The following is a 27,593-nucleotide window of genomic DNA, read 5'->3' on the forward strand; positions in this document are numbered from 1 at the left end:
AGCGAGCGCCGCCCGCTCTCCCGCCTCACGCCGCCCGGTCCCTTTCACGTCTGTGGCGCGTGCGTGAAACGTCGCTGTTTTCTGCGTGCGTGCTTGTGACGTCAGCGGCGTGTGCTTGGAACGTGAAGTGTATGGAGGGGGGGCCTTCGGACAGGAGAAGGCGACTGCGGGAGTGCCTGGTAAGTGGTAGTGACCGGCTCTGCCCCTCCCCCGCTGCGGGGGCTTAACCCCCCCCCGGATCGGCCCCCATCCCCCGGGCTCTGCCCCTCCCCCGCTGCGGGGGCTTAACCCCCCCCGGATCGGCCCCCTCCACCCGGCTCTGCCCCCTCCCCCGCTACGGGGGCTTAACCCCCCCGATCGGCCCCCTCCACCCGGCTCTGCCCCTCCCCCCCGCTACGGGGGCTTAACCCCCCCGGGTTCGGCCCCCTCCACCCGGCTCTGCCCCTCCCCCGCTATGGGAGTTTAACCCCCCTCAGGATCGCCCCCCCCCCGGGCTCTGCCCCTCCCACCGCTACGGGGGCTTAACCCCACCCGGATCGGCCCCCATCCCCCGGGCTCTGCCCCTCCCCCGCTACGGGGGCTTAACCCCCCCGGGTTCGGCCCCCTCCACCCGGCTCTGCCCCTCCCCCCCGCTACGGGGGCTTAACCCCCCTCAGGATCGCCCCCCCCCCCCAGGCTCTGCTACGGAGGCCTAACCCCTCCCCGGATCAGCCCCCTCCCCCGTTACGGGAGTTTAACCCGCCCCTCCCCCCCGGGGCTTGATCCCCCTCCCCCGCTGTCGGGGCCATGTCATCTCTTGGGAACATGTCACACACACACACCTGCTATTAATGCCACCTCCCTGCTCGCTCGGTGTCGTTAACACGCAGCCCACAAGCGGGGTCTAATCGCTCCCCACCCAGGTCTGAGAGGCCTCGGTGCTTCCCTTCAGATAACTCCCCTGGCCGAGGTTTCTGTCTGCAGGTACCTGTCTCTGGCCCACGGAAATGGGCAGGGGAAAGTCAGGGCTCCAGGAGGGTTAGGAAACAAAGTTCTTCCTCTCTGCACCATGCGGGCGTCCCACCTGTCTCAGACAGGGCAGCCCTGGGCTTCTGGTCCTGCTGGGCTGGGTGTACGCCAGGTCTTTCATCATCTTAGGTTTTTGCAGCAACGTAAGTGGAGACAAGGTCTCGGATTCAGCACTCCATGAAATGGCAGAACGTGCCCTCTCCTTCCCAGGGTGGTCCACGCGCAGACTGGTGCTTTCTTAGATGGCACCAACAATGGTGCTGAGTGTGTGAATAGCACAGATACTTCCCAGAAGCTCTGTGTAAGTATTAGCCAGTCCAACCCTCAGTGTCCCCACCGGTGAGGTAGCTACGGCGAGTGAGTGAATGTTCCCATTTTACAGATGAGGAAAGTGAGAGACCGACTGGGCGGGGGAAGTGACTTATCCATGGTCAGTGGCAGAGCCAGGACTACAATCCAAGTCCCCCTCACTAATCACTAGATCACAGTCTTCCATGGTAAATTGAACTGAATCCATGATTGTAAACATCATTGAGGGACTAATCTGTGTGACACTTGTTCCCAACATTTAATTTCTCTACTTAGGATTTCAAGTTCAGGTCTTTGTTACAGGGATTTGCTTCTAAGAGATGTGGAAAAAGAGGGGTTGGCTATTACTCTGATGAAAAACTGAGTAACTGCAGACCCTGGCAATGTGTTTGTTTCCTTTTCTAAAAATGTCTGAGTTGTGAGTGGGCATGTCTTTCCCTGATCCATGGAAGGGACCCTTCTGTATCTGTACAGTGTGTGTCCAATCATTTAAACTTTTCTGTGTCTTTGCTTTGCCATTCTAGAGCACTTTCACATTATTTTCCGAGACCTTTAAAAATGAATGAGTTGACCTTCATGAGCCTCTTATGAAATGGGTTGATATCACCATTCCCATTTTGCAGATGGGGAAACTGAGGTACAAAGGTGACCTATCAAATGCCAAACTAAGAATGGGCCCCAGGAGTTCTGTGGTTAAGGCACAGAATGTGTTCTTTCCTCATCTGTGAGAGGTGCTAGTTTGACCTGATTTTACAGCTCATGTGTTCCGCTTACATCCTCTGCTGTGGAAGGCACCGGGGAAGAATTTCTTCTTGCAATTCTAATATGGTTATTACTTCTTAAATGTTGTCAATGTATTTGGTTGGGGATGTTTCATACCTGACTGGTCCATTATACCAGCATTAATGAAGGAGCTGCTGTGGAAAAAGCTCATTTGCCATTTGCTAAATTGATTTGATATTTAAGTTTTGTAACGTGGTCGGTCTTGCGTTGCTTCTACCTGTGTTAACTTTCTCTAGTTCTGTATTAGCTTCCTTTCTTCTCCTCTTAGCTAGGCCAGTAAAGATAAGTGTAAGAGAACCCTTCCCCTCCCACCGATTTGTTGTGTAGTTGGTAGCTACACCAAGGGCAGTTGCGTGTCAAATCTAAAAAGTGAACTTTGCCAGGAAACAGGCCAGAGGTCCCCACTGCTGGACAGCAACTGTTGATGTTCAGTGCTGGGATTGTGTGGCAAAGTTGAGCTAGGAGAAAAACAGCTACACTGTGCTTGAATGTGGCCGTCACGTTCTGGGGAGTCATAAAAACAAACCAACCATAGTTATTTCTGCCACGCCTGCTTCTCGGCTAGAGGATAAAGAACTAAGACAACATTTGGAGAGCCTGTCTAATTTTCTTTCACGTTAACCTAGCTGGTTATGGTTCCCTTACCTGCTCGCTGTGCATGTCCCATGTGATGGGTTCTTGTGCTCTTTGTTTTTAAGGGAAAGGGACAAATGTTAAAACCGAGCAAGGGTCTCAGCGATTGGAAAGGCAGAAACTACTGCCTGTTCTTTCCTGTTAGGCTCCACGCCGCCTCAGTTCGTTCCCCTTCTAGAGCACCTTCCTTTTGTTGGTTCATGGCTGGAGCTGAGTTCCTTTTTCTTTGCAGCTGAGCTCCTGCAAGAAGCCAAGAGATGGAGCCCCCTGGCATGACGCTCATTGAAGGCTTGGGGGATGAAGTAACGGTGGTGACTGGCGTGGTGGTTCTTGTCCTGGCTCTGGTTCTGGCCTGGCTTTCCACGTACGTAGCAGATGGCAGCAACCAGCTTTTGGGAACTATTGTAGCGACGGGCGAATCCTCGGTGATCCATCTCAGCCACGTCGAACGGTACGTGGGGAATTCAGTAACCTCAGAGCCTACTGAGCCCCCGGGGTCGGCTGATAGTGCAGAAGAAAAGGCTGAAGAGGAAGGGGGTGCTGCATCCAACTTGGGCCCTGCAGTTGAGCAAGGGGGCAATGGTAGCACCTCTGACTCCAGCCTCGACCATCTGCTGAACATACAAAGCTTGCCCAAAAGGACATCCTCCAGCGAGTCCAGTGCCCTAGAACAGCCGGGTCAAGAGAGCCAAGGAACCTCGCAAATGTCACACATCCGGGAGGAGAGTGAACCATGCTCCGGGCTCATCAAAGTGCGTCTCAAGTTCCTCAATGACACCGAAGAGGTGGCCATGGTGAGACCGGAGGACACCGTGGGTGTTCTCAAGAGGTAAGTTCCATGTAAGAGGCAGCAAAGGGATTTTCAGTCTATGGGGCCCAGAGTTCAAGTGAGCAACCCTCCCCCAACAAGCACTGCCACAGGTTCTGTGGGGATTGTCCCTTTGTGTGTCTGTAGAGTGCCCAGTGGGGCCTCTAGGGCGGGAGTGCCCGATTAGAAATGTGTAGCAACCATTAAATCTCTCTCTGGGATGTCTACCGACGTGCCCCTCACTGGTAAGTGATGGCTTGGACAGATTTGTCCCTTACTCTGTATAAATGTCGGTCTGTGCTATTACCTTTTATGGCCCTTTTCATCAGTACAGCTCAGTATCCTCATCCATATTTTTATCACCGGGGAAACAGGCACAGAAGGGGAAGTGACGTGCCCAAGGTCACCCAGCAACCCAGTGGCAGAGCTGGGATTAGAACCCAGCTTTCCTGAGTTCCACTCCAGTGCCCAACCCACTAGGCCCCAGGGGGAATGAACAGAACAGCTAATCATCAAGTGATCCATCCCCTGTCGCCCCTTTCCAGCTTCTGGCAAACAGAGGCTAGGGCCACCAGCCCTGCCCACCCTGGCTAATAGCCATTGATGGAGCTACCCTTCCTGAATCTATCTAGTTCTTTTATGAACCCTGTTATAGTCAAGAGGTAAATCCTAAACCCTAGGGGCTATAATGTGCTCTCTGGGACAAGGGCTGTCTTGCACGGGGGGGGGGGAGGGGGGGGCTAATCTGGATTGGAGCCCAGTTGTTTGAACCCATTGTGAACTTGGTTTTGTTTTCAGTGGCAGCCGGACTTGGCAGGAGCAGTCATCGGGGTGTGTAACTTCCCCACTCTGTAAACTTAAACTCCTCCTAGTTAGTAGTTGCTGATGCGGTTTGGGAAGGATGGTGAAATTGACCATTACTTACGGACTACATTTGAATCCTGTATCCTGAGGAGGTTTAACCTGGCTACATTGTTTGGGTTTTACACTAGTCTTGGCTGCATTTAGGACTGGTTTTTAAAGCATCTCTTCTAAACTTTGCCTCTTTCTGTTTTCCCGAAAAGCAAACATTTCCCAGGACAAGAAAATCAGATGAAGTTTATCTATCAGGGCCAGCTACTCCAGGACCAGGCACGGACCCTCCGCTCCCTCAATATCATGGACAACTGTGTGATCCATTGCCACCTGTCGCAGACCGCCGGCTCCCCCCTTCCCGACTCCGTGGTCACCCCAGCAGAAGCAGCAGGGGTCACGGTGAACATAGGGAATCTAATGCTCCCTGTTTTCGTGGTGATGCTGGCTGTGATCTGGTACTGCCGCCTCAACTACCGCCAATTCTTCACTGCGCCGGCCACGGTCTCCTTGGTTGGGGTGACGGTCTTCTTCAGCTTCCTGGTTTTTGGGATGTACGGACGATAAGAGGCAAAGTTGGAGGGGTAGATTGGAACCCAGCATTTGTTTTATAGCTTGTTTTAAATGTGCTGTGACAAACGGTGTTAGGGAAACTGGCTGGGGGCCCAGGGAACCCCGTGCCGGCTCAAATACTAGAGAACCTTCTGTATCCAGCAATGTGGAAGAGAGACCCCTAGATTCACTGTTTGTTTCCTCACCTTGCTGCTGTTTAATGAGACTTTGTTCCTCCATAGAAGGGGACCGCTTTGCCGGGTGCTGCTTGCGTGCTCTAACTGACCTGTGTCACTTATGTCATGAGATGAATCCTCACTCCCAAGGCGCTGCTGCAACTCCTCTCAGGTAGAGATGAGGAAAGGGACCTTCTGTCCCTTGTCTCATGAACATCTTTCAAATAGCCTCAGCATATGTACTCTGAGCTTGGCTCAGCTGCGGGAAGGAGTCCTCTAAAAAGAGCCACTTTCTAGCCTGGCAGAAAGCAACTCTGGCTTCATGGTTTGTCCTCTCTGCTGTAGGTGAATGGGCCGTGTTAGAATGCAGCTGCTGTAGGTTTGCATGCTCAGGCTTGCTTTAGGATAGGCCAAACTCCCAAGAACGGACTCCGTGGGGATGAGACAGCATGTTGCCCTGCATGGTACTTCTCTGTCACTTTGCCACTCCTGCAAGAGGCTAGGGGCTGGCTCGCTCAGCACGTGAGTGCAGCGTGTGTGCACTCCACGAGGGCCTAAGCCCTAAAAGCCCCTTTCAGGGGTATAGGGCTGTCCGGCACCTCCTCCCTGCTTGAGCAGGCTTGCTTTGTATTGAACGTGCTAATTCTAAAGACCAAATATTCTCACTGGCACCTGGTGCAAAGGGGAGGGAACTATTTTTGAAGGAATTCTTTTTAAATAGAAGGTTGCAACTTCTGCTGAGTGCTCTTCCCCACCGGGGGGGAGGAGTCTAGACTTGTGCCTATCCCAGACATTTTGAGACAAATGTTTAACTTTCTTTAGAGCACTTTCCTCCCCGCCCTTGTTTTCTAGGAATGCATTTCTAAAGACAGGCCCTACAGTGGATTTTGTTGAAAGTCAGATAATGAACCTGTTGAAAGTTGCCCCTGGTGGTTGAAGGCTGATTTTTATTTTGCACGGGGGCAGAAGAGAAACTGCCTGCACGCACAGGAGTGCGAGAAGTATGAACGTGTAAGGAACTCAAAGCTCTGAGAAGCAGTAGGGGGAAGTAGGCCTACAGGAGCCATGCAGCTGAGGCCTTGCCTACAGCGGGAACTTGACCAGAATAGCTAAACCTGAATAAGCTATTCTGAAATAGCTCCCCCCTGTGAACACTTCTAGGACAAGTCTATGCTACTGCACTGCATTGGCACAGCAGCACATCTGGAGAAGACACGCTATGCCAACAGGACAGCGTTCTCCCATCAGCATAATTACTCAGTCACCGCGAGAAACAGAAGCTACATCTCCCACCAACAGCGTGCGGGGTGGAGAGTGCTTAAGTTAATGTAACTCATGTTGCTTTGGGGGTTCGGGGGGGGAGGAGGTATCTTTTTCACACCCTTGAGCGATTTAAGTTACATTGACTTACAGCTTTAGTGTAGACCAGTCTCTCAAATGTCTTTAATTCCAGAATTACTGTTTTGTGAGGGGAATGATTATTCCAGAACAGAGTATCCAGCTGGAGGGTTATTCCAGGGAGTTCAGTTTCTCCCCTAGACAAGGGCTGAGAGAAGGGGTGCCCCGTAAGCAGCACCCCTTCCCCCCAAAACACATTGGGCACAATTGAACAGGGAGGAAAGTGCTTATGTTCTGCTTCCTGAGTGAGAATTAGCCATATTAGCATAATCAGATTCCCAGCAGGGCTTTTACCAGGATAACAATCTTGGTACAAAACCCACACCCTTACCTGAAGTAGTTCTACTAGTGCAAAAAGCCTTTAGGGCAGGCCTCCATCCTTGTGCGATGGTCACAGGCGGGAGATTGGCTTCTGCTCGAAAAATCACAAGCAGCCAGTCTCTCAGGTCTCAGTGCATGACGAAAGGGTACAGTTGCATTCTTTCCCCCCTGACTGTCCCTTCCAGTCCAGTTTGTGTGGCAGCTTCCACCTCTTGCAGCCAAACTCTCATGCAGAATAACAGGTAGAGAAACTCTTGGGGGAGTGGCTTGAATTAAAAAAAACAAACCCCACAGCTCTTATAACCATTACCACTTCCCCCCGCAGCTGTAGTTCTAGTCAGAAGGGGAGACAGCTGCACGTTAATGACATGATACAGACAAGAGGCTTTGATACCAAGTCAAGATGCATTTTATTTACAGGGGCAGCCACAATCCACTAATGGGAATACACAGATTTTACAAAGTTGGAACTACCTGTACAGGATGGATTACATATGCAAAAATAAAAATTTCAAGACCACAGTACAGTACTTACCCCACCTTCCCCCATGTGATCACCACCTGTGTCGTTTCCCACACCCTGAGAGTTGTGTTGAGGGACACAACTGGGAAGTCCCAGGTGCAGGTTTTTTATATCATTACCAATTAAAACCCTCCTCATGACCAGGATCATGATAGAATGCAGGGTTTCAAGTGAAGCAGGCTTACCTTAAAAATAAAAAAAGGGGGGGGGGAATGATACAGAGCCTGTGATTAAGGAAAAAATCCAACAAGCAGCCTGGATCAGTCTCTCGGTAGCTGCATGTAAAACTCGAATGCAGCTGCGCTTCCCATCAGCAGCTACAGTACAGGGTCCAGCCTGGGCTCCTTTGGGTTGTTTTCTCTTGGGCCTTGCTTTCTGAAGTTGCAAGACTCAAGTTGTTACCACCGTCCTGTCCACAATGTTCCGGTACCTCCATGGGAGCCACTTAGGCAGTGTACTTTATCATCAAACTGAGGAGGTAGACGACCAGCCACGCTTAGAACTACCACGGTCCTCCTCCGCAGGAGGGATTTTAGTCCCACCAATTCCCCGAGTTAAGCAGGGTATTTTAATATGCTGTGCAGGACAAAGACATTAACCCTCCGCTATCCACTTGCCTTCTACACACTGTGCTGTAGTGACCCACATGACCCACATTCACTGGTCAGCAACAAGCAGTTGAAGCCCAGAGGGAAAAGCCTGCTTCGTCCTGTTCCAGACCCCGCTGCCCATGTGTTATTACAGCCGAGTGGACTTCCTTCCTTCCCCAGAAAGATCTAGATCAACATCCAACACACACACTGGCGCTGCAAGAGAGCGGTCCAGGCCTGGGCCCTCCAGGTTCTATTGTTCCTACTGTTGACAAGCCCAGATGCCATGGGAATGATCCTTTTAGGACTCCCGGCTTGGGGCGAACGACAGCTTCCCGAGCTGCTTGGTTCAGAACTGCAGGTAGGAGCCCCATGCAGCTATGCCCCAGAGCTAGCAGCATCGCTTCCACTCGAAACCACAGCAGTGCGAGGAGCCTGCAGCTACGTCGACTGGAAAGACATGTAAAGAGACGTCAACTACATCCAGAGAGAGCGCAGACACCCCGTGCAGGTAGGGGAAGGGCACAGCTTAAAATGACCACAAGCCAGGAGTCAAACTGGAGATTGCGGCCGAGTGTCTCCCTGGCTTGGAGCTGGAGAAGCGGCATAGCTCAAAGGGAGGGAGGGATACACTGTTCCCTTGTACAAGCCGCAAACGAGGTGCAGTGATCACCTCCACTAAGACTAGCCACCTGGATGAGAGCCGGCTGTAGGGGACAACTCAATCCCACGCACTTGCAAAGCAGTTCATAGGGACACACTCACAGGCAACCCTGTCATTCTAAAGCTCTGAGGCCCCCGGCTGATCCTGGCACACCCTGTCCAAGGGGGCGTTGGACTCACTAGCAGAGGGCACCGCAGGTCAGTGCCCAGTCTACCGGGTCAAATGCTTGTGCATGCAACACCTGCCTCCAGCTCACACCCTGAATCTCTGCCACCCCTTACATAAATTCATCCACCATTCAAGACTATCATGATTCTTAACCTAGATTAAAAACTAGACTCCCTCCCTCCCCAAAGAAGGGCATGGGATGAAGAGGCAACTTGTGATTAACCTACCTGCACCCAAGCCCAAATGGACACCTAACTTGGGGGGGGACTCCTCTCCCTTAAAGATACACGTCCTCTTCCCCAGAGGCCTATTCTCTGCAACCAGAGCCTTCCTTCGAAAAATGTAGTGGCAGGAGTTTAGGAGACAGACAAGGGAGCCCAGGTCAGAGTCTAGCTCAGAACAAAGGTTTCCTAGGGTCAGACAGGTGCATTTCACAAGCTACCTTAGACAGGGAATCAGCAAGGCTGTGGGAAGCAGGACATTTGTACTACGGGACTCCGTTCATATTTGCCAGCCAGCAGAGCCGCTGATCGGGGTTTAGCCATTTTCACCTTTCTGTGATGAGGCCCGTGGCAATCTGGAGCAGACGTTCTGGGCCACTTACAGCCGATCGGAGGCTGTACTGGCGAGCCAAGACAAAAGGTGCATGGGAAAGGCTGGGTCTGCACATCCCCACCCTTCGCAGGAACAGAAGGAAGGTGTAGCAATACCAGAACCACACTGGGCGGAGCACGCACCTATGCGGACCGCTGGCCGCCTCTGATTGCAGCCGAGGCACACGGCCCCGTGCCACACACATTTGCTGAGTGTCAGAGGTGCCTCCCTCCACTCCCCCTCTGAGAGTGGCCCCCTGGTTTTAATCTAGGGGTGTGCACCGGGCCTGTAACATCAAGATGCAGCCCCCACCGTGACCAAGCCGCTAGCTCGGCATGAAAGCTCTGCTCAAAAGGATGCCTTTGGGTTCCTGCCCTTTCATTGAGGGCACCCCACAGACCCCTCCAGCGCAGAGCAGAGCTGCACGCACGAGAGGGCTGGCCGAGAGCCACGGCTCCAACGGGAAACCAAAGGAGAAACCTGGAGGTTTTCAGATGCTGATGGGACCTGCAAGGCATCCGGCTACAGCCTCGCTCACACTCAAGCGTCCAACAGACGCTGCCACCTGCAGGCCAGACAGGTTCTCTGTGAGCAGGCCCACAGCAACGCTGGTCACCATTAGCAAAAGGCTCAGAAACCGACCACCACTTGAATTCTTCCCCCGACCGCAAAAAAAATCCGCCGGCTCACATCGCAGAAAGGCCTAGAAGAAATAAACGCAGCCGGCTCGGGGCTCAGTTCCCCGGGAGGTTTGTTCTGCACACACGGGCAGCACGGCCCAGCTGGCTGAAAGTTGCAGAGATGGAAAATTCAAGACAAGACAGGAGAAGAGCCACGAGCCCAACAGGAGACGCCCAGTCGGGGTCTAGTTCCTGGTGACAAGAAGCCCCAGGAAGATCAGAAGCCCAGAGGGGCCACCCAGGGATGAGAGGAAAATAAAGACACCTTGAAAATTGAAGCATTCGATTTTCCAAGTCAGCAGGAAGCACCATGTGTCCTTGGAGGGGGAAGGGGGTCCTGCCCCGAAAATGGGGCCTGGGCCACGCTTAGCCCGTTGAGTGTGTAGGGTAAGGAGCTCGTCTCTAGCAAAGAGCAGCCCAAGCAACGTGATTCAGTGGGCACGCACTCGTCCCTTCCGAAAGCTCAAGGGGAGGGGAGATGGGAGGCGGGGAAGGGGCTAGTAAGCTCTCCCCCAGTGGGGGATCTCCCCCCAGTTTGTTTTTAAAGCAGTGAATCGTTCCAGCACCAACCTCGCTGCTCAGAGACCCGGGCCGTGCGGCGAGCAAGAACACTGGCCCGGCAAAGAGCCCAGCAAGGCTGTGTCACGGGCCCAGCTGCCGCTTTTCACCGTAGCAGCGGCAGGAGGGTCCCAGCCAGCAGCTCCCTCCAGTCCCAGGGTACGACCGGAGTCCCAGGGCAACACTAGGCAAGGCAGAGCACAGCGATGGGACCCCCTGCCCCACAGCAGGCGTGTACACCCCCTACAGTACAGCAGCCTCGCCCCCCCCAGGCAGAGATGGCAGAACAAGCGCCAGCAGCTCCAAGCCCAGCCAGGGCACTTCCCCATGCCAGGAGGTACAACCGGCTGAAGGGGACCCCACGGGAATGTGTGTTACCATCCAACCTCCGCCCTCCCCGAACCCCGCAGTCCTCACACAGCGCCCCGACAGGTGCCCGCTCTGGGGCCTGCCCGACCGGCGAGCACCCGCACAGAGCGAGGCTGGCACGCGGCCACCGCCCTGCGGGGAGAGCGGACCACAGCAGGGACATCCGATCACGCTCTCCGCTCCGGCGTGCTGACCTGCCACCAGCCAGCCCCCTCCCCACCTGGGGGCGGGCGGAAGGAAGGAGGAATGCACCCCCCCCAAAATGCCAAATCAAGGCCCAGCCAGAAGTCCCACGACAGAAGTAAAAGGGAAGGCCTGTATTGCCCCGGGCCCCTGGCATTGATCCTTGTACCAGCTCCTCTGAGGCCAGCACCCCGCTCCCTGGAGGAGGTGGCTCTGAAGGGACCTTTTCCTCCCCTCAGATCCCCTGACTTTTCGGCTCGTCGGTCAGAGCAGGCAGGGAGGCTGCAGGGCTGGCATGGCCTGGCTCCCGCACCCCTCTTCTCCAGTGCCTCCCTTCAAGGCCCAGGGTGGCATCCGCTCAGTCCCCCCCACCCCCACCCCTGGCTCTAGTGTTGCCAAGCGACAGACGTCACCATATAGTCATGATTGGACATCCAGTAAAAAAATCACAGAATAAATAGACATGGGGGAAGGGACATGTCAGCCATGCCCCCCAATCCCCGCAGGCAGTGACGTCCTCCAGCTCCACAGCACCCCCTCCTGGAGACAGGTGCCCCCTGCACCCACGCAGTCCGATTCCCGGAGATGGGCTCTCTCTCTTCACAGTCAATACAGCAGGGGGTATGAGGCGTCGCTTGGCTCCCCCGGGCGCGATCAGAGTCAGGACAGGCCCGGCGCAGGGGCCGCCGTCCGCTCCCGCCCCTCAGTTGATGTCGTCGTAGATGCTGGGGGTGGGGGGCGCGGGCGGTTTGGGTTTCTTCTTCTTGCTGGAGCTGAGCCCCGGCGTGCCCCCCACCAGGCTCAGGTGCGGCTTCTTCTTTTTGGTTTTCCGCGACTCCGAGTTGTTCGTACCTGGGCCGAAGGGAGAAGAGGGAACGTGAGCCCCATGTTCCCCCCCACCCCAAACCAAAGGGAAAAGCCCCGCTCCCCAGGGGAGCAAGTTGGGGGGAAAGCAGAGGGGTTTCCTCCTAACTGGGGGGAGGAAGGGCAGCCTGCCCCCTCTCCCGAGGGTACGGTGGACCGTGGAGCTGCCCCGATTCCTCAGGGCACGTCTCCCAGGACCCCGGCAGCCGGCTGAGACCCCCACCCCCGGGCCCCAGTTCTTACTCGCTTTCGAGGAGGCCGAGTCGGAGGGCGAGATGTCCGAGGAGCCGTCCCACTGCAGCCGGCTCATGATGGCCTGGCTCTCCGACACGTCAAAGCCCTCGTTTTCCACGCTGCCCTCTGCCTCCGGGAGCGAGCTGGGGGGGGCACACAGGAGAGGGGTCACAGCCATCCACACATCCCTTAGCCGCACGCAGCAATCCCCCCACCCATCCCCCACCCCACCAGGCAACGGGTTCCCCTGCAGAGCGAGGGGAGCAGGCAGATGGGGCCAGGGAGGTCTCAGGGGGAGGAGATGTGCTCTGGTGGGACTGGGCACCAGCGAGGCCTCAGGATCTGCCCCCTCCCCCCCCGGCTTCTGCTGTTCCATTTGTTTTGGGGTGGGGGTAACAAACAAGGGTGCTTTGGTTCTGAGCATTCCTCAAAGGGTCCCCCTCCCTCCGCTGCCACCAGGCCAGTCCTCGGAGCCAGGTTTTGGCTGTGGTGGAAGCGGAGTCCAGGTGGCCCGGGTGGGGAGGGAGCCACACAGCCCTGCCCAGCTCCTGCAGAGAGCCCTACCCTCGGGTCCTCCTGCTGCTCCCTAGAGCCCTCCAGAATCAGCTCCTCTCTCCTCACACTGCTTCAAGCCTTCTGCTGGCGCCCCCCTCACTTGGAACAGACTCCCTCCTTCCAGGAACCGAACCCCACCCCCAGCCAGTCTCCGAAACCTCTCCCCTCCGTGCGCCTTCCTGGGCTGCTGTCCCACATTCAGTCACCTGCCTCCAACCTGGGACAGACATTCCCCAGGGCCACCCACACGGCACTGGGCAAAGTCCCCACTAGACCTGGGGCCGAACAAGGGCTCATCTGGGGGAGCGGCTGCCCCTGCTGTCTGCGCTCGGCTGAGGTCCAAAGACACCAAGCCAGGGCCTCGCTCAATGTCTCCTCGAGACGAGCCCACCGGGGCCCAGAGAGCTGGCACTGCATAGCCCGGCCTGGAGGCAGCAGGCCCAGAGGAGCTTTTTTCATCTCCCACGGGCACGTCTCGGCTCCGCTTGTGTCTGATCGCACTTACGCAGAGGGTCCAAGGAGGTAGACCCTGACTGACCTCCGCTGCTCGTCTGTATGCTGGGGGCAGCGCAGAGACCTGCGGGGACACAGGAGTTCAGAGGTCTGGAGCGCACAGTGGCTTTTGTTCCCCGTCCCTGTACTTTCCACAGCCCTACCCTTGCTCCCGGGCGGCCTCCCTGCACCCCAGAAAGTCATGCTTGGGGGGTGGGGGGGTGATTCTTGCCAGTAACTCAGCAACAGCTGCTCCTAGGACAGGAGGAGACGACCCCCCCACCATGCAGTCCCAGGCTGCAGCGAGGCCAAGCCACCTGAGCAAACGTTTCGGAGGGTCCCTGAGTAGGACACAGAGACCCAAGGCGGCGCTCTCACCTGGTGCACATCTTCTTGGTGTGTTCGGAGATCACCCCACATTGCTAGAGAGAAAACAGACGGGGTGAGCAACCGGAGGTGTCCCAGCGCAGAGGTATTGCTACGTGGGGTTTTCAAACACCCTTAACGTGGGAAGCTTCCTTGGCAACCAGAGACACAAGGTTCCCCCTGGTTCCGGGGGCAGCCCAGAGCTTGAAAGATTTCACTCCCCAGGGCAGCCTTCCATCTATGGTTTAATGCAGCCCTATCTTCCCTAGTCTGCAGCAGGGCAGCCCTAGTGCCTCTGCTGCTGCTGCTAAGAGTATTCCCCAAGCAGCTGCAGCGTGAAACCAACTAGACTGGTCAGTTTTGCTGCTGCTATTCCCAGTCCAGCAGGCAACGGTGGCCGGGGTAAGCAGCAAGACATCAATTTCATTGCTGCAGAGGCAGGTCAACTGCATCGGAGGTAGGCAGCGTTTGAACAAGGAGCAGTGCCCAAGAGGAAAGGCTTGGGCGGGGGAGACTCCAGACACAGGAGTAGCCAAGACCCCCATCCCATGCAGTCAGGAAGCCGAGGGCAGGCAATGTAGCTGCAAGTTTATCAGATGCTTCCTAGCTACAGGCTGATATTAAAGACGAGGGGCTCTACCAGCGAAAAACTCCTGGGGATGGCGAAGGAGGTGTGGGGATTTTTACTCGGACAACCTCCCTGGACCCTAACTCATGGGCTCCGTATCCCCCAAGCAGGGATGACGGCCTCTGGAGCAACCTAGCAATGTTCCCCGCACTCTCTGGCTAGTTGGACTGCTGAAGCCCCAAGCAGAGTGGGAAGGCCACGCAGCAACTGCAGAACAGCGCTGTCAGGCCACAACGCAAGTCAGCAGGGACAGAACCCAGGAGCCCTGGCTCCCAAGCGGGGCGAGATTCCTTTCCGTCGTCGGTACAGCTCCGGCCCCAGGGGCTACTCACCGTGGTGAGCAACGAGCGGAGCTCCTCGGGACCCAGCGTTTCGTAGTTGATTCCAGAGGAGTTGCTGTACTGCAGGGAGACACGAGGGTGACTGAGTGTCACAAGCACTGTCAGGGGTGCAGCGTGAGAGCACTGTAGCCCCTAACCCCGATCAGGGCCCCAGAGCTGTGTAAACCAGCCGAGGGGCGGGAGGGGAATTGAGGCACAGGGAGGGGAGGGGACTTGCCCATGGTCACCCAGCAAGCTAGTGGCAGACCTGGGAATAGAATCCAGGTCTTCTGAGTCACAGGCCAGCGCTCTACCCACTGGGCCATGCTGTCCCCCCCCACTCCATCTCCCCTCCCGACATGGATTCGCACCTACACTCACCTTAAAGGGATCCGAGTTCCCGCTGAGCTCCCCTGAAAAGAGGACGAGATGGTGAGACACATGACGCAGCTGTCTGTCACTTCGGGCGAAGGGAGAGATGGGGACTCCAAGGCCAGCCATGCTCCCACCCTCCCTGCCCGGGCCTGGAGAGCCACCAGGCAGCCTCTCCTCGGGCAGCCCTGCGTGCGTCCCCAGGGTGCTGGGTGGAGCCCCTAGGAAGCCAGTCCCTGCCCCAGGGACCTCTGTCTCAGCCAGGCACAGCTGGGGGGCGGGAGGGGAAGAGGAAAAGCTTGGGAGGGGCTCCCAGGAGAAGCGGGTTTAGGGGGCATGAGAGAGGCCTGGGGGGGGGGGGGGGAAGGGGGGGATGGAGGGCCCAGCATGCAGGAGGAGGAGTCGGGAACGGCGGAGGGAGCAACGGCAGAGCCTGCAGCTGGGCATGGCAGGAAAGAGGCAGCCAGCGGGGGCATTCGGGAAAGGCTGGGGGAGGTGTGGGGCAGCAGGAACCCCTGCCCATCCCCCCCTCCTTGAAGAGGAGCTCAAGCCAGCAATCATCTCGAGCCCCCCGCCCTGGGCGTGAGCACGGGGTGCCCTGGAACTGCCGGCAGAGTCCATTGCAACCCCACATGCCCAGGGTTCAGGGGCAGCGCCGCTTCTCCGGTGGGGAGCCCCAGACCCCGGTGACCCCCGGGGGGGATGGGACACAGCTCAGAGAAAGGGGCAGACTGTGCTGGGGCTCTCCAGGAGTCCAGGCAGCAGCTCCGCGGCCCAGAACCAGACCCACACGGTGTATTCTCTTGGGGTACAGGTGAGGAGCTGGCCAGGCCTCACCCAGCAGCCCGCTGGCTTCCCCATGGGCTCGCCCCAAGGAATGCCTGCTGCAGGCTAATGCCCTGCCCTGGTACTGCTCCCCTTTCCAGCATCGCACATCCCAGGCTTCCCCAGCACATCGCGGTTGCCCTGCCGCGCGGCTCAGGCCAGATCGGGTCCCGCCTGCCGCCGTCATGGCAGGGCTTGGCTGCCCCGCAGAGACATCAGGCCTGTTCCCAGAGGCAGTGGGGAACGCCAGTCCCAGCTGGCCCAAGCCCCGCCCCCTCACCAAGATGCCCCGCCCCCTCGCCACTTACCATTTTTGTGTTTTAAGGATTTCGATCTCCGGGGCGAGTTGGGGTTCTGGAATAAGAAAGACACAGACGCTTTGGGGAAGAGGAAGAATGAAGCGGGGTCTGAATGCACCTTGCCTATCCCCTTCCCTGCCCAGCCCCTGGGATCTGGTCATTCACATCCACAACCCTCACCCTGGTTATTCAAGGGAACGCGCTCACCTGGGACCAGAACTAGAGGGGCCAGCGAGCCACCTGCTGATGCCGGGGGCTTCCTCCCCCCCAGGAACAGAGCTGCTGTGTCCTCACACCCCTGACTGCTTCCTTCGCTCTCTAGGAACTAGGCTGCAACTCACACACCCCCCCCGCCATTTACCCCACTGATCCCTCTTCCCCGCCCTGCACTGATCTCTTACCCCCCCGACAGACTAGCAGGAGTCGACAGAGCCAGCCGTGCAAACATGGCGCTAACCAGGAATGTTCGTGGGAGCCTCCCAGAGCATCCCGTGCCCGGGCGCTGCAGACCCGTGCAGGGAACTGGCCCTGGCAACTGTAGCAGGAAGTGCTGGGGCAGCGCACACAGAAAGTCTCGCTCCCTGATGCAGCCACGGGTCCAAACAGAGCATGGCCTCCCCGCCCCCACCACAGCAAGCAATGAGCCGAGCTGCCGGCCACTCCCTGCACCCGCAATGGGCACTAGAGACAGCATGGGGCATGCAGATCAGGGCAGAACCATGCTCCCGGGCCAACCTTCCCTTGCCCCGCTGCCAGTACGTACCCTGCAGACCTCACGCACCTGACGCCAGCCTGCGTCCCAGAGCTCACAGCTGCTGGTTCTCCTCCCCCACCCCATCACCCCCGACCCTACATCCCCTCCCCCAGACAGCACGTACCTTATCGGATTTCCTCTTCTTTGCTAGGAAGGGAGGAGAAAGGAATACTGTTCTTTAGCCTTAACAGTGCCCCCATCACAACATCCAAACCAACCTTGGAGAGCCAGGCTGAAAAGGCCCCGGTCTGTCGGAGCGGGGCGGGAAATGGGGATGGGACAGGATGGCCAGAAGGGACCGAAAGCCAAACCCCACGCTGCTTTTAATCCTTTCGGCGCCGGCCCGCACCACCACCCTGCCGCAGCCGGGCTAGGCGGCTCCCGAGGGGCACGAAACGCAGCCACAGACTCTCTCGCTCTGCCAGGTGCTTAATGCGCCTCTCGGCCTGGTGTCCACGTGGCCAACAGACTCCCCAGCTCAGCCGGCTGCCCGAGGATGTTGGGTAACCGGCAGAGACGGGCTGGGGTGCAGGGGACAGAACGCAGAGCCAGGGGGGCACCGGAAAGAGGCCGCACAAAGACCACCCCCAAGCGAGGAGCTATGAGAAATTATTTCCCAGACCCCCATGTTGAGGCAAGACTGGGCTGGGACTCAAGATTGGGGATCACTTCCTGGCTCTGCTCCAGACCCCCCCTGTGACCTTGGGCACAAGGGGCTGGGAACAACGTCTGCTCCACTGATGAGCAAGTCACAGGCAGGCCCTTTAGTGGGGCTGCCAGGCTTAAGGTATGGGGGGTAGGAACCCCATTACCTCTCACACTGCCCCTCACCATGGCTCCCCGGGGAGGTCTGTCACAGCCCAGCCCACTGGGTGTCAGGGGCAGGGTGATCCGGCCCCTTACTGCACAAAGACAGAACCTCCCACCCACTCGCCCCGCACCTCCACCCCCAGCCCCGCTACCTTTCTTCTCAGAGCCGTAGGACCAGTCGTTATCGTTGATGTCATCGTTGTCCTCTTGGTCGCTCTCGGATTTGTTCATGTTGTTGCTGCTAGCGATCCTATTGGGGGCGGGGGGGGGAAACAGACGTGAGCTCCGGAGGCCTGCCTCCCACCCCGCAGCAGACAGCCTGAGGGACGCCCAGTCACCCCACAAAACTCCACATCCACAGAGATCAGCAGAGGGGGAAGGAGGGTCTTGAGCAACAAGCCAACTGCAAGAACTGGGGGGGGGGCACCGGGGGGGGGCGAGGGGTTAAATACAGTGCATGGCGGTTTCACAAATTTTAAGGTTTTACAAAAAACTATGTGAATTGCAATTAGGGAAATAGGCGTCAGGACTCCTGGGTTCTGTTCCTGATTCTGGGAGGGGGGCGGGGGCCAGCAGTTCGCAAACGAAGAGGATCAAGACGGGTTTTGTTCCCAGCTCAGAGAAGGGAGGGTGGCCTAGTGGTTAAGTCAGGACTCCTGGGTTCTACACCCAGTTCTGCCACAGACTCACCAGAACGCCCTGCTAAGGTTTCCCCAAGTGGGGATACATGCGTTACAGGGTGCGGGCTCGGTGTCCGTGACCCCTTTGCGGTCCGGTCTGTGGCCACAAAGGGCTCGGTGATCGGCAGCCGCTGCTCCCAGCCCCCAGCCGCCCTCACCTCCTGTTGGCTATCCGGCTGCTGTTCCGGCCCATCCCCAGACACTTCTCCAGGTGGGGGGCGAAGCGGGAGGCAGCGATGCTGCGGCTGCAGTTCGGACACACGCATTCCTTATTCTTCCACTGGTTGTAGACCTGGCCGAAGATATCCACGCCAGGCTGGTCCACGATTTCTGAGAAAGAGGGGGGCACAAGCGTCAGCCCTTCTGGTGCCACGGGACAGGCACGGACCACCTCCGCGGGGGGGCCCAGCAGCGTCCACCGACACGTCCCTGAGCCCTCACCCCAGCCACACAACACTCCAGCTTGCTCAGAGAGTCTCCACGACAGCTCAACTTTCACCCACCTCAACAGCAAGCCAGCACCCGGCCCTGGGGAGATACCGAGAGCCCCCTGCTCCCACGGACTCCAAGCAGACTCAGGACACAGAGTAAGTTTGAGATCTCTAGGCAGCCAGGCTTCCAACTCCACCTGGGGTCTGGGAATACGTACAGCACCTGGCACCATGGGGGCCGGTCTCAGGATGAGCTGGCCCTCTAAGGGGGTGGGGCTCTGCCACATGCATGCTAGGCATAGCCCAGCTCCCCAGGATAAATGCAAGGGCCGCGGGATGGGGAGCAGGTGATGACCAGCAAGGCCTGCCGAGGGATACCAGGGCACCCTTGTGAGTGTGCGTGGGAAGAACAGCCAGGAAAGGGCTAGTAGAAAGGCCTGGCTAGGCTGAGTAACCCTCCAGAGCTCCTTGGCAGAAACCAGCCTCCCAAGATTAACTGGGGAGGGAGGGGAAACTGAGGCAAGAAGGGGCCCCCCGAAGCCCGACCGGAAAAGCGCTACTCCAGAGCCCAAGCTCGGTCGGGGCTCGTACTCGAATACGGATACATAGCAATAGGGTGGCAGAATCCACTCCAGCTCCCTCTCCTGCGGCAGTCGCAGGGGAAAACTTGTCGTTTGTTTCAGTAGCTGGGACCCCAAGGAGCCGTGAGCTGAGAAGAGGCTGTTTTTACACAGTCGCTTTTCTGATTACAATAAAAACTCCCCTTCCAGCCTCACTAACAAGGTCAGTTTAAGAGCCAGTCCCCAGACAGCCCCCCCCCCATTTTGAGGCTACAGAAGTGGAGGTTCTCCTGCTGTCCTGCAAGAGCCCCCCTGCTCCCAAGAGAGAGAGATCCTATTAGCACAGCCAACGCCCTGCGTGAATTGATGCCTCCAGGTGATTTTGCCCTAGATTTTGTCAGGCAAATGAAAGTTTCACCGAAAGGCCAAGTCTGAGGTTTAGATACATTTCTATTGTCTGACCCTTCGCTACCCAATCCAAGCCCCCCAAGTGTGTTAAGGTTTCTGCATAACCCAATATGAAGTGGCACACTTGGGAATTTCTCTTTAAACCGGTTTCTCACTTCACGTCAGGAAGAGGGACTGGCGCAGGAGCCCAACCTGACTCCAAACACGTCACGCTTTTTAAAGGCACAGTCAGGGAAGACGGGCAGATTTCTTTGGGACCCCCCCGGGGCCCATCGCTCGGTGGCATGGAACCCAGGAAGCGAGTGCGCTGATCAACCGAGCCATGCAGCTGCCCGGAACAGCTGCAATGCACGACGGCTTAGAGCAGGGGGGGGCAAACTTTTTGGCCCGAGGGCCACATTGGGATTGCAAAACTGTATGGAGGGCCGGGTAAGGAAGGCTGTGCCTCCCCAACCAGCCTGGCCCCTGCCCCCTAGCCACCCCTCCCACTTCCTGCCCCCCTCAGAACCTTCAGCCCATCCAACCCCCCCGCTCCTTGTCCTCTAACCGCCCCCCCGGGACCCCATCCCCTATCCAACCCCTCTGCTCCCAGTCCCCTGACTGCCCCAACCCCTATTCATACCCCACCCTGACAGGCCCCCTGGGACCCCGCGCCTATCCAAACCCCGTTCCCCGTCTCCTGACACCATCCACACCCCCGCCCCCTGACAGCCCCCCCCCAGACTCCCATGCTTATCCAACCTCCCCAGTTCCCCTTCCCCTGACCGCCCCCCGAACCTCCACCCCATCCAACCACCCCCTGTTCCCTGACTGCCCCCCCAGAACCCCCTGGACCCCTTACCATGCAGAGCAGCATGTCTGGCAGCCGGGCCGCCCGGAACTAGACATGCTGGCACTCTGCTTGGCACAACCCCGCTCAATGATGGGGGTGAGGGGACAGCAGGGCAGGGGCCGGGGGCTAGCATCCCTGGCCGGCAGCTCAAGGGCCAGACAGGACGATCCCGCGGGCCATAGTTTGCCCACCTCTGGCTTAGAGGGACCCCAGCGGTTTCAAAACCGCTGCCTTTCTCGGATGTCTGTACCAGGCACGACACCACATCCCAAGCAACTCACAGGTTTTGAACTGATACAACTACAGCGTGCAAATGCTAACCAGCCTAGTGCAAGCCCTGGTGCGGAGACAGCGAAACTGCCCGCACAGCTTCCCCCCCTTCCCGAACCAGAGCAGCTACACCCACCTACGGCAGCTTCACACCGGGATTGCTGCACGCATACGAGGGAGGCTGCAGCCCCTTGAGCGTCTAGTGCAAGTGGTACAATTCCTATGCTTAGCCAAGGCCTAACTCAGAGGAGTTGGAGGAAAACAAGGATTAAAGGACAAGCTTCCAGCTCCAGGGCAGAAAGCAGCCTCCAATGAACAGGGCCAGGAAAACATTTTCCCCATGGGCAGGTTATTCCCTAACTGTGGAGTTTCTTGCATCTTCCTCTGAAGCAGCTGGTGCTGGCCAATGTCAGGGACAGGACGATCAGTGGTTCTCAAGCGGGGTACGCGTATCCCTGGGGGGTACATTAACTCACCTAGATGTTTGCCTAGTTTTACAACAGGCTACGTGCAAAGCACTAGCAAAGTCAGTACAAACGACAATTTTATACAGACAATGACTTGTTTATACTGCTCGAAATACACTGAAACGTAAGGACAGTATTTATATTCCAGGTGATGTATTTGATAATGATAGGATAAATTTGAGGCAGGCGGCAATTTTTTCAGTACTAGAGGCTGTGACGCTTTTGTATGCTTAGGTCTGATTTTGTCAGGAAGTCGTTTTTAAGTGAGGCGAAACCCGGGGGCCCGCAAGACAAAGCGGACTCCTGAAAGGGGCCCAGCAGTCTGGAAAGGTGGCGAGCCACTGGTCTAGACGGACCATTGATCTGATCCAGGATGGTTCCCTGTATCCCGACTGGGTTTCAAGTTCACTCACTCCGAGCGTGGACCCACACTGCGCGTCTGGCCAGTTTACCCTGTGGCTGAGTAGCTACTGTAGCGCCGTGTCTCCCTTTCAAAGCTCAACGGGGGAGCAGACCAGACTCAAAGCGACCTTCGAGGGCATTTCTGGAAGCATCAGGCTTTGCTATCCGAAGCGGCCTCATCAGAAACCGGATCCCGGCTTTCCACGCGCCATTTCTAAAGAGCCAAGTTGGCCTGTCCCTTTAAATCCTCCTAGAACGCTCCTGCCGGTTCTGCCCCCCTTAAGTCAGAGGAAGTGGAAGGGAGCAGGAAAGGGGCCCTAGAGGGAACTCACCGAAATCCTTCATGCTGTCGGGGTCCGTGTCGTCCAGGAAGAAGTAACCGCACTTGACTGCCCGATGCACCTCGAAGCAGAGCCCCAGGCAGGCGTCTTCGACCAGGTCCGTGTAAATCTCGTGAGCGATGGCCTGGGGCCCAACAGAGCCGGTGAGAAACCGCAGGGAGGGAGACCCGATTGCATCCCACCAGATGAAATTCCCCCCCCTGCCATTTTCAACAGCCCAGGCCCGGCACAGGAAATACCACAGCAGGACAATGGCTGATTTTAGTGGCCATCGCTGCGCCGTGGGTTTGAATGGCGGATCCAAGATTGTTCCTAGAGCTTGGTGCAGATGTCACCGCCACCACCCTTGAAAAAAACCGGTGCCCCCTCCCCACTGCCCCCCACTCACACGCCCTCCCCTTGCACTGTATCCCAGAGCAACCGCTGCCACCTTTCCTGAGCGTGTTTCCTGCCCGTCCCAGCAAACGCCACAATGCTGGAGCAGATGCCCACTGGTGGCTATGCAGGGCCCAGCTGCATGTGGTCTCCCACCGGAGGCTGTCGCCGCTTTACCCCCAGCCACGGAGGTATAAGGAGAGCGAAGAGTCTGGGATCAGGGAGCTTTCCCTGCTCTCTTCCCCCAGAAGGCAACAGAAGGGGCAGAAGCAGGCGCAGAGAAGCTACCCTGGGAAGTCTCATGGCTCCCAGCTCTCCCCACAAGACAGCAGCCTTCTGCCTTGATCTTCCTCGTCCTGGGATGAAGTCGCACGGTCTGGATGTACCCACGTCCCGCTGCAAACCCAGACTCTTCCCCTCCCAGAGGGGTCCGCTCAGGACGGGCAGAATCGGGGGCCCAATGAGGTGGATTCTCGCGCCCCCACCCCCATCCGTGGCTTCCAGTTAGAACTGGACACATGGCTGCTTTCTCACTAACACTGCAAGGAAGGAGAGAGACTCCACGCCTGCACCCTGAAAGAGGGGTCCCTCCTCTCCATAGGAATCCAGCAGGCCGCCCCCCCTCCTTTCCCCAGGACAGCCCTGGGTGCACGGGTAAAGCTGTGGGCCCGTTCTTTCACCTTCCCTAGGCAAGCTCTGGAATTCAGTTTCACTGGCGTTCCCTCTGACTCAGTGTCATTGGTTTCCCAGCGATTCGCCACATCCCTCCCCTTGGGTGCACCATAAAGGGGTCAAAGGCCAGCACTATAGGAATCCACATTCCTGGCATTTCAGGACCCACGAGTCAGGCTTGGCTCTTCCCAGCATCACCCCCCAGTAATAAATTCTACCCCCGCCGCCACCCCTTGCATCCCCGGGGTTGCATCCGTGCAGCTGTGGCTAACGCAGCCTGGAATCCTGTTGGCTCTGCAGGGCTGAGAGGAGTGGCAAAGACACGCCTTGCTCCCTGATCAGCCAGCAGATCTGCCTGCTCCACGGACAATTCTGCGCAGAGGAAAACGGGCTCATTAAATCCTGAGTCAGGATGGTGGGAAGGATTCGCCAAGGGAAAGTGGCTCTCTGGAGGTCCCGGCTCACTCCCGCTTACCTCCAGCTTGCTGTTATCCAGGCCAGACAAAGACATTTCCTCCATTTTCATTTGCAAACGCTAGTGGAGAAGACGCTTTGAACGCACATAGCCCAGGCCAGGCTGGGAGGCCGCTGCACGGACAAGAAGCGGAGAAACTAAAGTCAGCGCTTAAGATCACCGTCCAAACCCACTCGAGAGCGCCCTCTGCCCATTCGGCCACGCAGGGAAGCCCCATCCGGCGGGTCATTTGAGAACATACCACAGAGACAACCCTGCGCTGGCCAGAGGGGGACAGACGGACTAGATGAGCGACCCACAAACGGGGCACACGAGGCGCCGTTTCCCGGCACCGGTGCACGGGCCAGTGCCCGCATCCCGACAGGGCACACCTCTGCCCACAACCACGTTTGGACCGTTCCAGACCAGCCCCACGTGCTAGTCAGAGGGCGCCGGGGGCGCCAACCAGTGCAGCCGGTTCTGCTGCAAGGGGCTGTAATGGGAGGGCTGGGTACAATTGTAAGGAAAGCAGGGTCTGCTAGCGTGATTATTTATTTCTCTGACCAGACCCCCGCCTTGCTAGGCGCTGGGCAGACTGGCACAGTGGCCTGAAAGCAACGGACACCAGCGCTTTGGGAAGCGGTTCTGGTTCACGAAGAGCTTGTCCTGGCAACGAGAGCTGCTCACCGAACGGACCCTCCTCCTTTGGAAGGCCTGCGAAAATAATGCCAGAGCCCCGTTTTCCTTGGCATCAGTAGGCAGACCCCTATGGATTTTGGTGAAAAATAGGCAAACTGGAAGGGCCAAAACAGGTGACAGTCAGCTTCCACCAGGTCTGTAATTGTCTATAGATCAAAGCCCGGCAGATGGCAGCCATTAACACATTCCAGCACCCCAGGTGAGCTCTGCCCATCCTCTCATAGAGGTTAGCATGGACACCTTCCTGCCCAGATAGTAAATAAAGGAGGAATAATTGGGGGGGGCCACGGAGGAGGGAATGGGGGGGTGGAAACAGTCCCTGGCATGAGGGAGGAGGTGGGGAGGGTTGCAGGGAGCCCCCAAAATAGAGGGGGATGACAGGGCAGCACACAAAGAACTTGGCAGGGAGGGCGGGGAGTGGAGGGATGTGTGGAACCCCCCCCTGCAAGACAAACTCAGCCCCTCTCATCTGTAAAGCGATTAACAGCATTTCACCTGTCAGGCAGGCAACTATTTCACAGCAGGTGTTTTCTCCAGTCCCTAAATCACCATCACCTCTTCCTCCAAGCCACGGGTTAGGGGATGTACAGGACAGACAGCACGGCCCAGCGGCACCCAGGGCGCTGGAGTGGGACTCAGGAGACCAGTTCTAGTCCCAGCTCTGCCACTGCTGCGTCACCTTGGGCAAGTCACTTCTCCTCTGCGTCTGTTTCCCCTCCCACCCTTTGTCTGTCTTGTCTATTTGCCCCGCGAGCTTTTTATTAATGCTACCACCACCACTCACCTCCGAACAGTAGAGTTCAAAGGTCAGTATCATTCTCCTGTTTTTCAGATGGGGAAACTGAGGCACAGAGCGGCAAAGTGACTTGCCTGAAGTCACCCAGCAGGCCAGGAACAGCAACCAGGTCTCCTGAGTCCCGGCCCAGTGCCCTACTCACTGGACCATGCTGCAGGGATAATCTGTGTACGTACAGCCCCTCAGGCCCTGGTCTCAGGTGGGTCTCTAAGCACGACTGTAATACAAAGAACTAATAGGACCCCAAAACACAGCTCCAAGCGTGACACCCAAGTCAATCATCCCAAGATGCCAAGCCTCAGGTCAGCGGGCTGGTGGAGTCACCGAGCTCTGGCGTTTCATTAGCTAGAAATGCAGCCTCTCCCCGAGGCCAGTTCAGATAAACAGTGCCTCTCCCAGGCAAGCAGAACCCCAGCCTAGGAAAACAACAATCCGGACACGGCGGAGAAGGCAAAGCGGAGCAAGGAGAGAGACCACAGTACTCGGGCCCTGCGCCAGGACACGGCACCTTAGCCTGCAGAGCCGGGACAAGACCGGCAGCAGGCTGTGACACGCCGTGAGACAGCCTCATCCCAGGAAGCAGCCAGCGCCGTGGAGAACAGGGCGCTCCTTCCACCTTTCCGCACCAGCAGCCCTGCCAACAGCTACCTCCCTCACTGGGGCACCCGCAGCAGAGGGCATCTCTGTCTGCTGGAGTAAACTCAGCTGGCAAGAGAAGGCACTGCCAGGGGCCCGCGCTGCTGCCCCCGCTCTGTTAGCCCCTTCCTGAGTCTGCACCCCCTGCAAGAGCCATGGGGCAGAGGCATCACCACGGGCTAGTCGAAGGGAAGTCGGGTGTTCCTGGCTTTTGGGAAAAGTCAACATTGATCGGCCTCTCCCCTGACCCCGCTTTGGAATAATCTTGCATGGCAGGAGGCCCCCTGGCTTCCCACATCCACTAGAAGCATTTCTGCTGCATCACCTTCCCCAGGAACAGATGCACCTGAGCTCATAGGAGTTTGACAGGTGTGAAGGAGCTGTGTGTGTGTGTGTGTGATAAATGGATCGGATATTAAAAGAGGGCAGCCTGGGGAACTACACCTCTCCACCCACCCCCTTGCACACACCCAGTAAATAACCGAGCCATCCAGTTAGGAGCCATATTGCCAGCTTCTGCATCATGCCAATGGCAGGGTAGGATGGCGCAGAGAGGAAAGAGGCCTGCAGAGGTCCCTACCCCACCTTTCAGGGGTTCCAGAAGCAGCCCCACGGGGGCCCTAGATTTCCTGCACTCTCGGGGCTTGTGGCAGGGCAGAGCTCCCACCTCCAAGTCAGAAAGAGGAAATACCGATTTCAAAACTGGCTTCTTCCCTTTATAAGCCCCACTGTGCATCTCTCCCAGTGCAGCCCCCTTGGAGAGCAGGGAGCGGCTTGTGGACACAGGGGGATGGGTACAAAGAACAGACCAGGGTCTGCCAACAGTTTGGGGCTCTCCCTAGCCGCCTATTGTTAGCAGCAGCCTCTTAACACCAGGCGCGTCCAAAGCTTGATTCGCTTAACAAAAGGAAGCGAGACACTGAGCGGGCACCAGGGTCCTGCCCCTCCCAAGACCCCTCTGAAGCCAGGGAGCCAGATCCCAGCAGGTGGAGGCTGGTGTCAAGCAGGATCGGGCCCGCACCCCACGATTCAGAGCTGCTGCCACACTGGGGCGGATGCTGCGTGCCCCCTCTCTGAAGGGCGGGGAGGGGGTGCAAAAGAGAGGACCCCCACCAGCCAAAATTGGCTTCCGCTCTCATCAGAGGCTGGCTCTGGAGTGTGCCCCCCCCACCCCCGATCAGCATGTGTCAGGTGAAGGCCCAGTCCCACACCCCCCTGACCTGCCCAGCCCCCATTCACTCCCCTCCCCATGTGCCTCGCAGGATGCCCCCCACAGCCCCCGCCCCGGTGAGTCTCTCCCCACTGAGCTCCTACCCAGTCACCCCGCTACTCCGGTCCTCCCAGCCAGCCGATCTCCTCCCCCCGCTTCCCCATGCCCCCATCCCCCTCCGCCTGCCCCTCCCCCACTTCCTCCTCCCCCAAGCCCCTCCCCCGGCTACTCACCCCGGCTGTGCGGAAGACGCGGGGAGGGAGGGAAGGTGGGGGGTCGCTCGGAGCCGAGCTCCCCGCTAGCAGCAGCAGCGCCCGCCCCGCTCCCGGCTCCCCCTGCCCGGCGGCGCCTCCCCGGCCATGGCCCCCTCGCTCCCCGGCCGAGCGGATCCCCCGCGCCGCGCCGCGGCCGGGGGGCAGCCGAGCAGGCTGGGAGGGGGGGACTCAGCCCGGCCCTGCAGCAGCCGCGGCGGCCCCGGCCCTAGCGCGCCCTCCGCCCGGGCGGCAGCGGCAGCATTTGCAGGCGCTGGGGGGAAGGGGGCGGCTTTTGCCAGGAGGCTCAACCTACGCTGCTAGGCCGAGGCGGAGGCGGGGCGAGGCCGCCAATGGGCGGGCGAGGCCGCGAGCCGGCAGCCAATGAGCGCCCGCCGGCACCTTTTTCACGCTGCTGTGC

At 57.9% G+C, this 27,593-nt stretch overlaps 2 protein-coding genes across 7 annotated transcripts; one reads left to right on the top strand and one right to left on the bottom strand.

Annotated features, from left to right (window-relative positions):
- TMUB2 (transmembrane and ubiquitin like domain containing 2) lies at window positions 1-7,362 on the top strand. Of its 2 annotated transcripts, none has more exons than XM_005301951.5 (3): window positions 1-179; window positions 2,966-3,562; window positions 4,606-7,362. In XM_005301951.5, the coding sequence occupies exons 2-3, from the start codon at window positions 2,991-2,993 to the stop codon at window positions 4,958-4,960; spliced, it is 927 nt and encodes a 308-aa protein (XP_005302008.1). In that variant the 5' UTR covers window positions 1-179; window positions 2,966-2,990; the 3' UTR covers window positions 4,961-7,362. The 2 variants fall into 2 exon arrangements, with proteins under 2 accessions (XP_005302008.1, XP_042713060.1); XM_042857126.2 differs by lacking the exon at window positions 1-179 and adding an exon at window positions 1,148-1,309.
- Window positions 7,232-27,507, bottom strand: ATXN7L3 (ataxin 7 like 3). 5 transcript variants are annotated; one of them, XM_065577710.1, is made up of 13 exons: window positions 27,026-27,068; window positions 23,602-23,714; window positions 22,071-22,203; window positions 18,527-18,698; window positions 17,841-17,938; window positions 17,003-17,025; window positions 16,134-16,179; window positions 15,010-15,041; window positions 14,641-14,709; window positions 13,693-13,736; window positions 13,328-13,399; window positions 12,277-12,410; window positions 7,232-12,021 (listed from the first exon to the last, which is right to left on the bottom strand). In XM_065577710.1, the coding sequence occupies exons 2-13, from the start codon at window positions 23,650-23,652 to the stop codon at window positions 11,873-11,875; spliced, it is 1,023 nt and encodes a 340-aa protein (XP_065433782.1). In that variant the 5' UTR covers window positions 23,653-23,714; window positions 27,026-27,068; the 3' UTR covers window positions 7,232-11,872. The 5 variants fall into 5 exon arrangements, with proteins under 5 accessions (XP_065433782.1, XP_065433781.1, XP_065433780.1 ...); XM_065577709.1 differs by lacking the exon at window positions 27,026-27,068 and adding an exon at window positions 27,489-27,507 and having other exon boundaries at window positions 11,579-12,021; XM_065577708.1 differs by lacking the exon at window positions 27,026-27,068 and adding an exon at window positions 27,155-27,294 and having other exon boundaries at window positions 11,579-12,021.
- Between the last annotated feature and the right edge of the window lie 86 nt (window positions 27,508-27,593).

The sequence above is a fragment of the Chrysemys picta genome, chromosome 24 (assembly GCF_011386835.1).
Source record: "Chrysemys picta bellii isolate R12L10 chromosome 24, ASM1138683v2, whole genome shotgun sequence".
Taxonomy (NCBI): domain Eukaryota; kingdom Metazoa; phylum Chordata; order Testudines; family Emydidae; genus Chrysemys; species Chrysemys picta.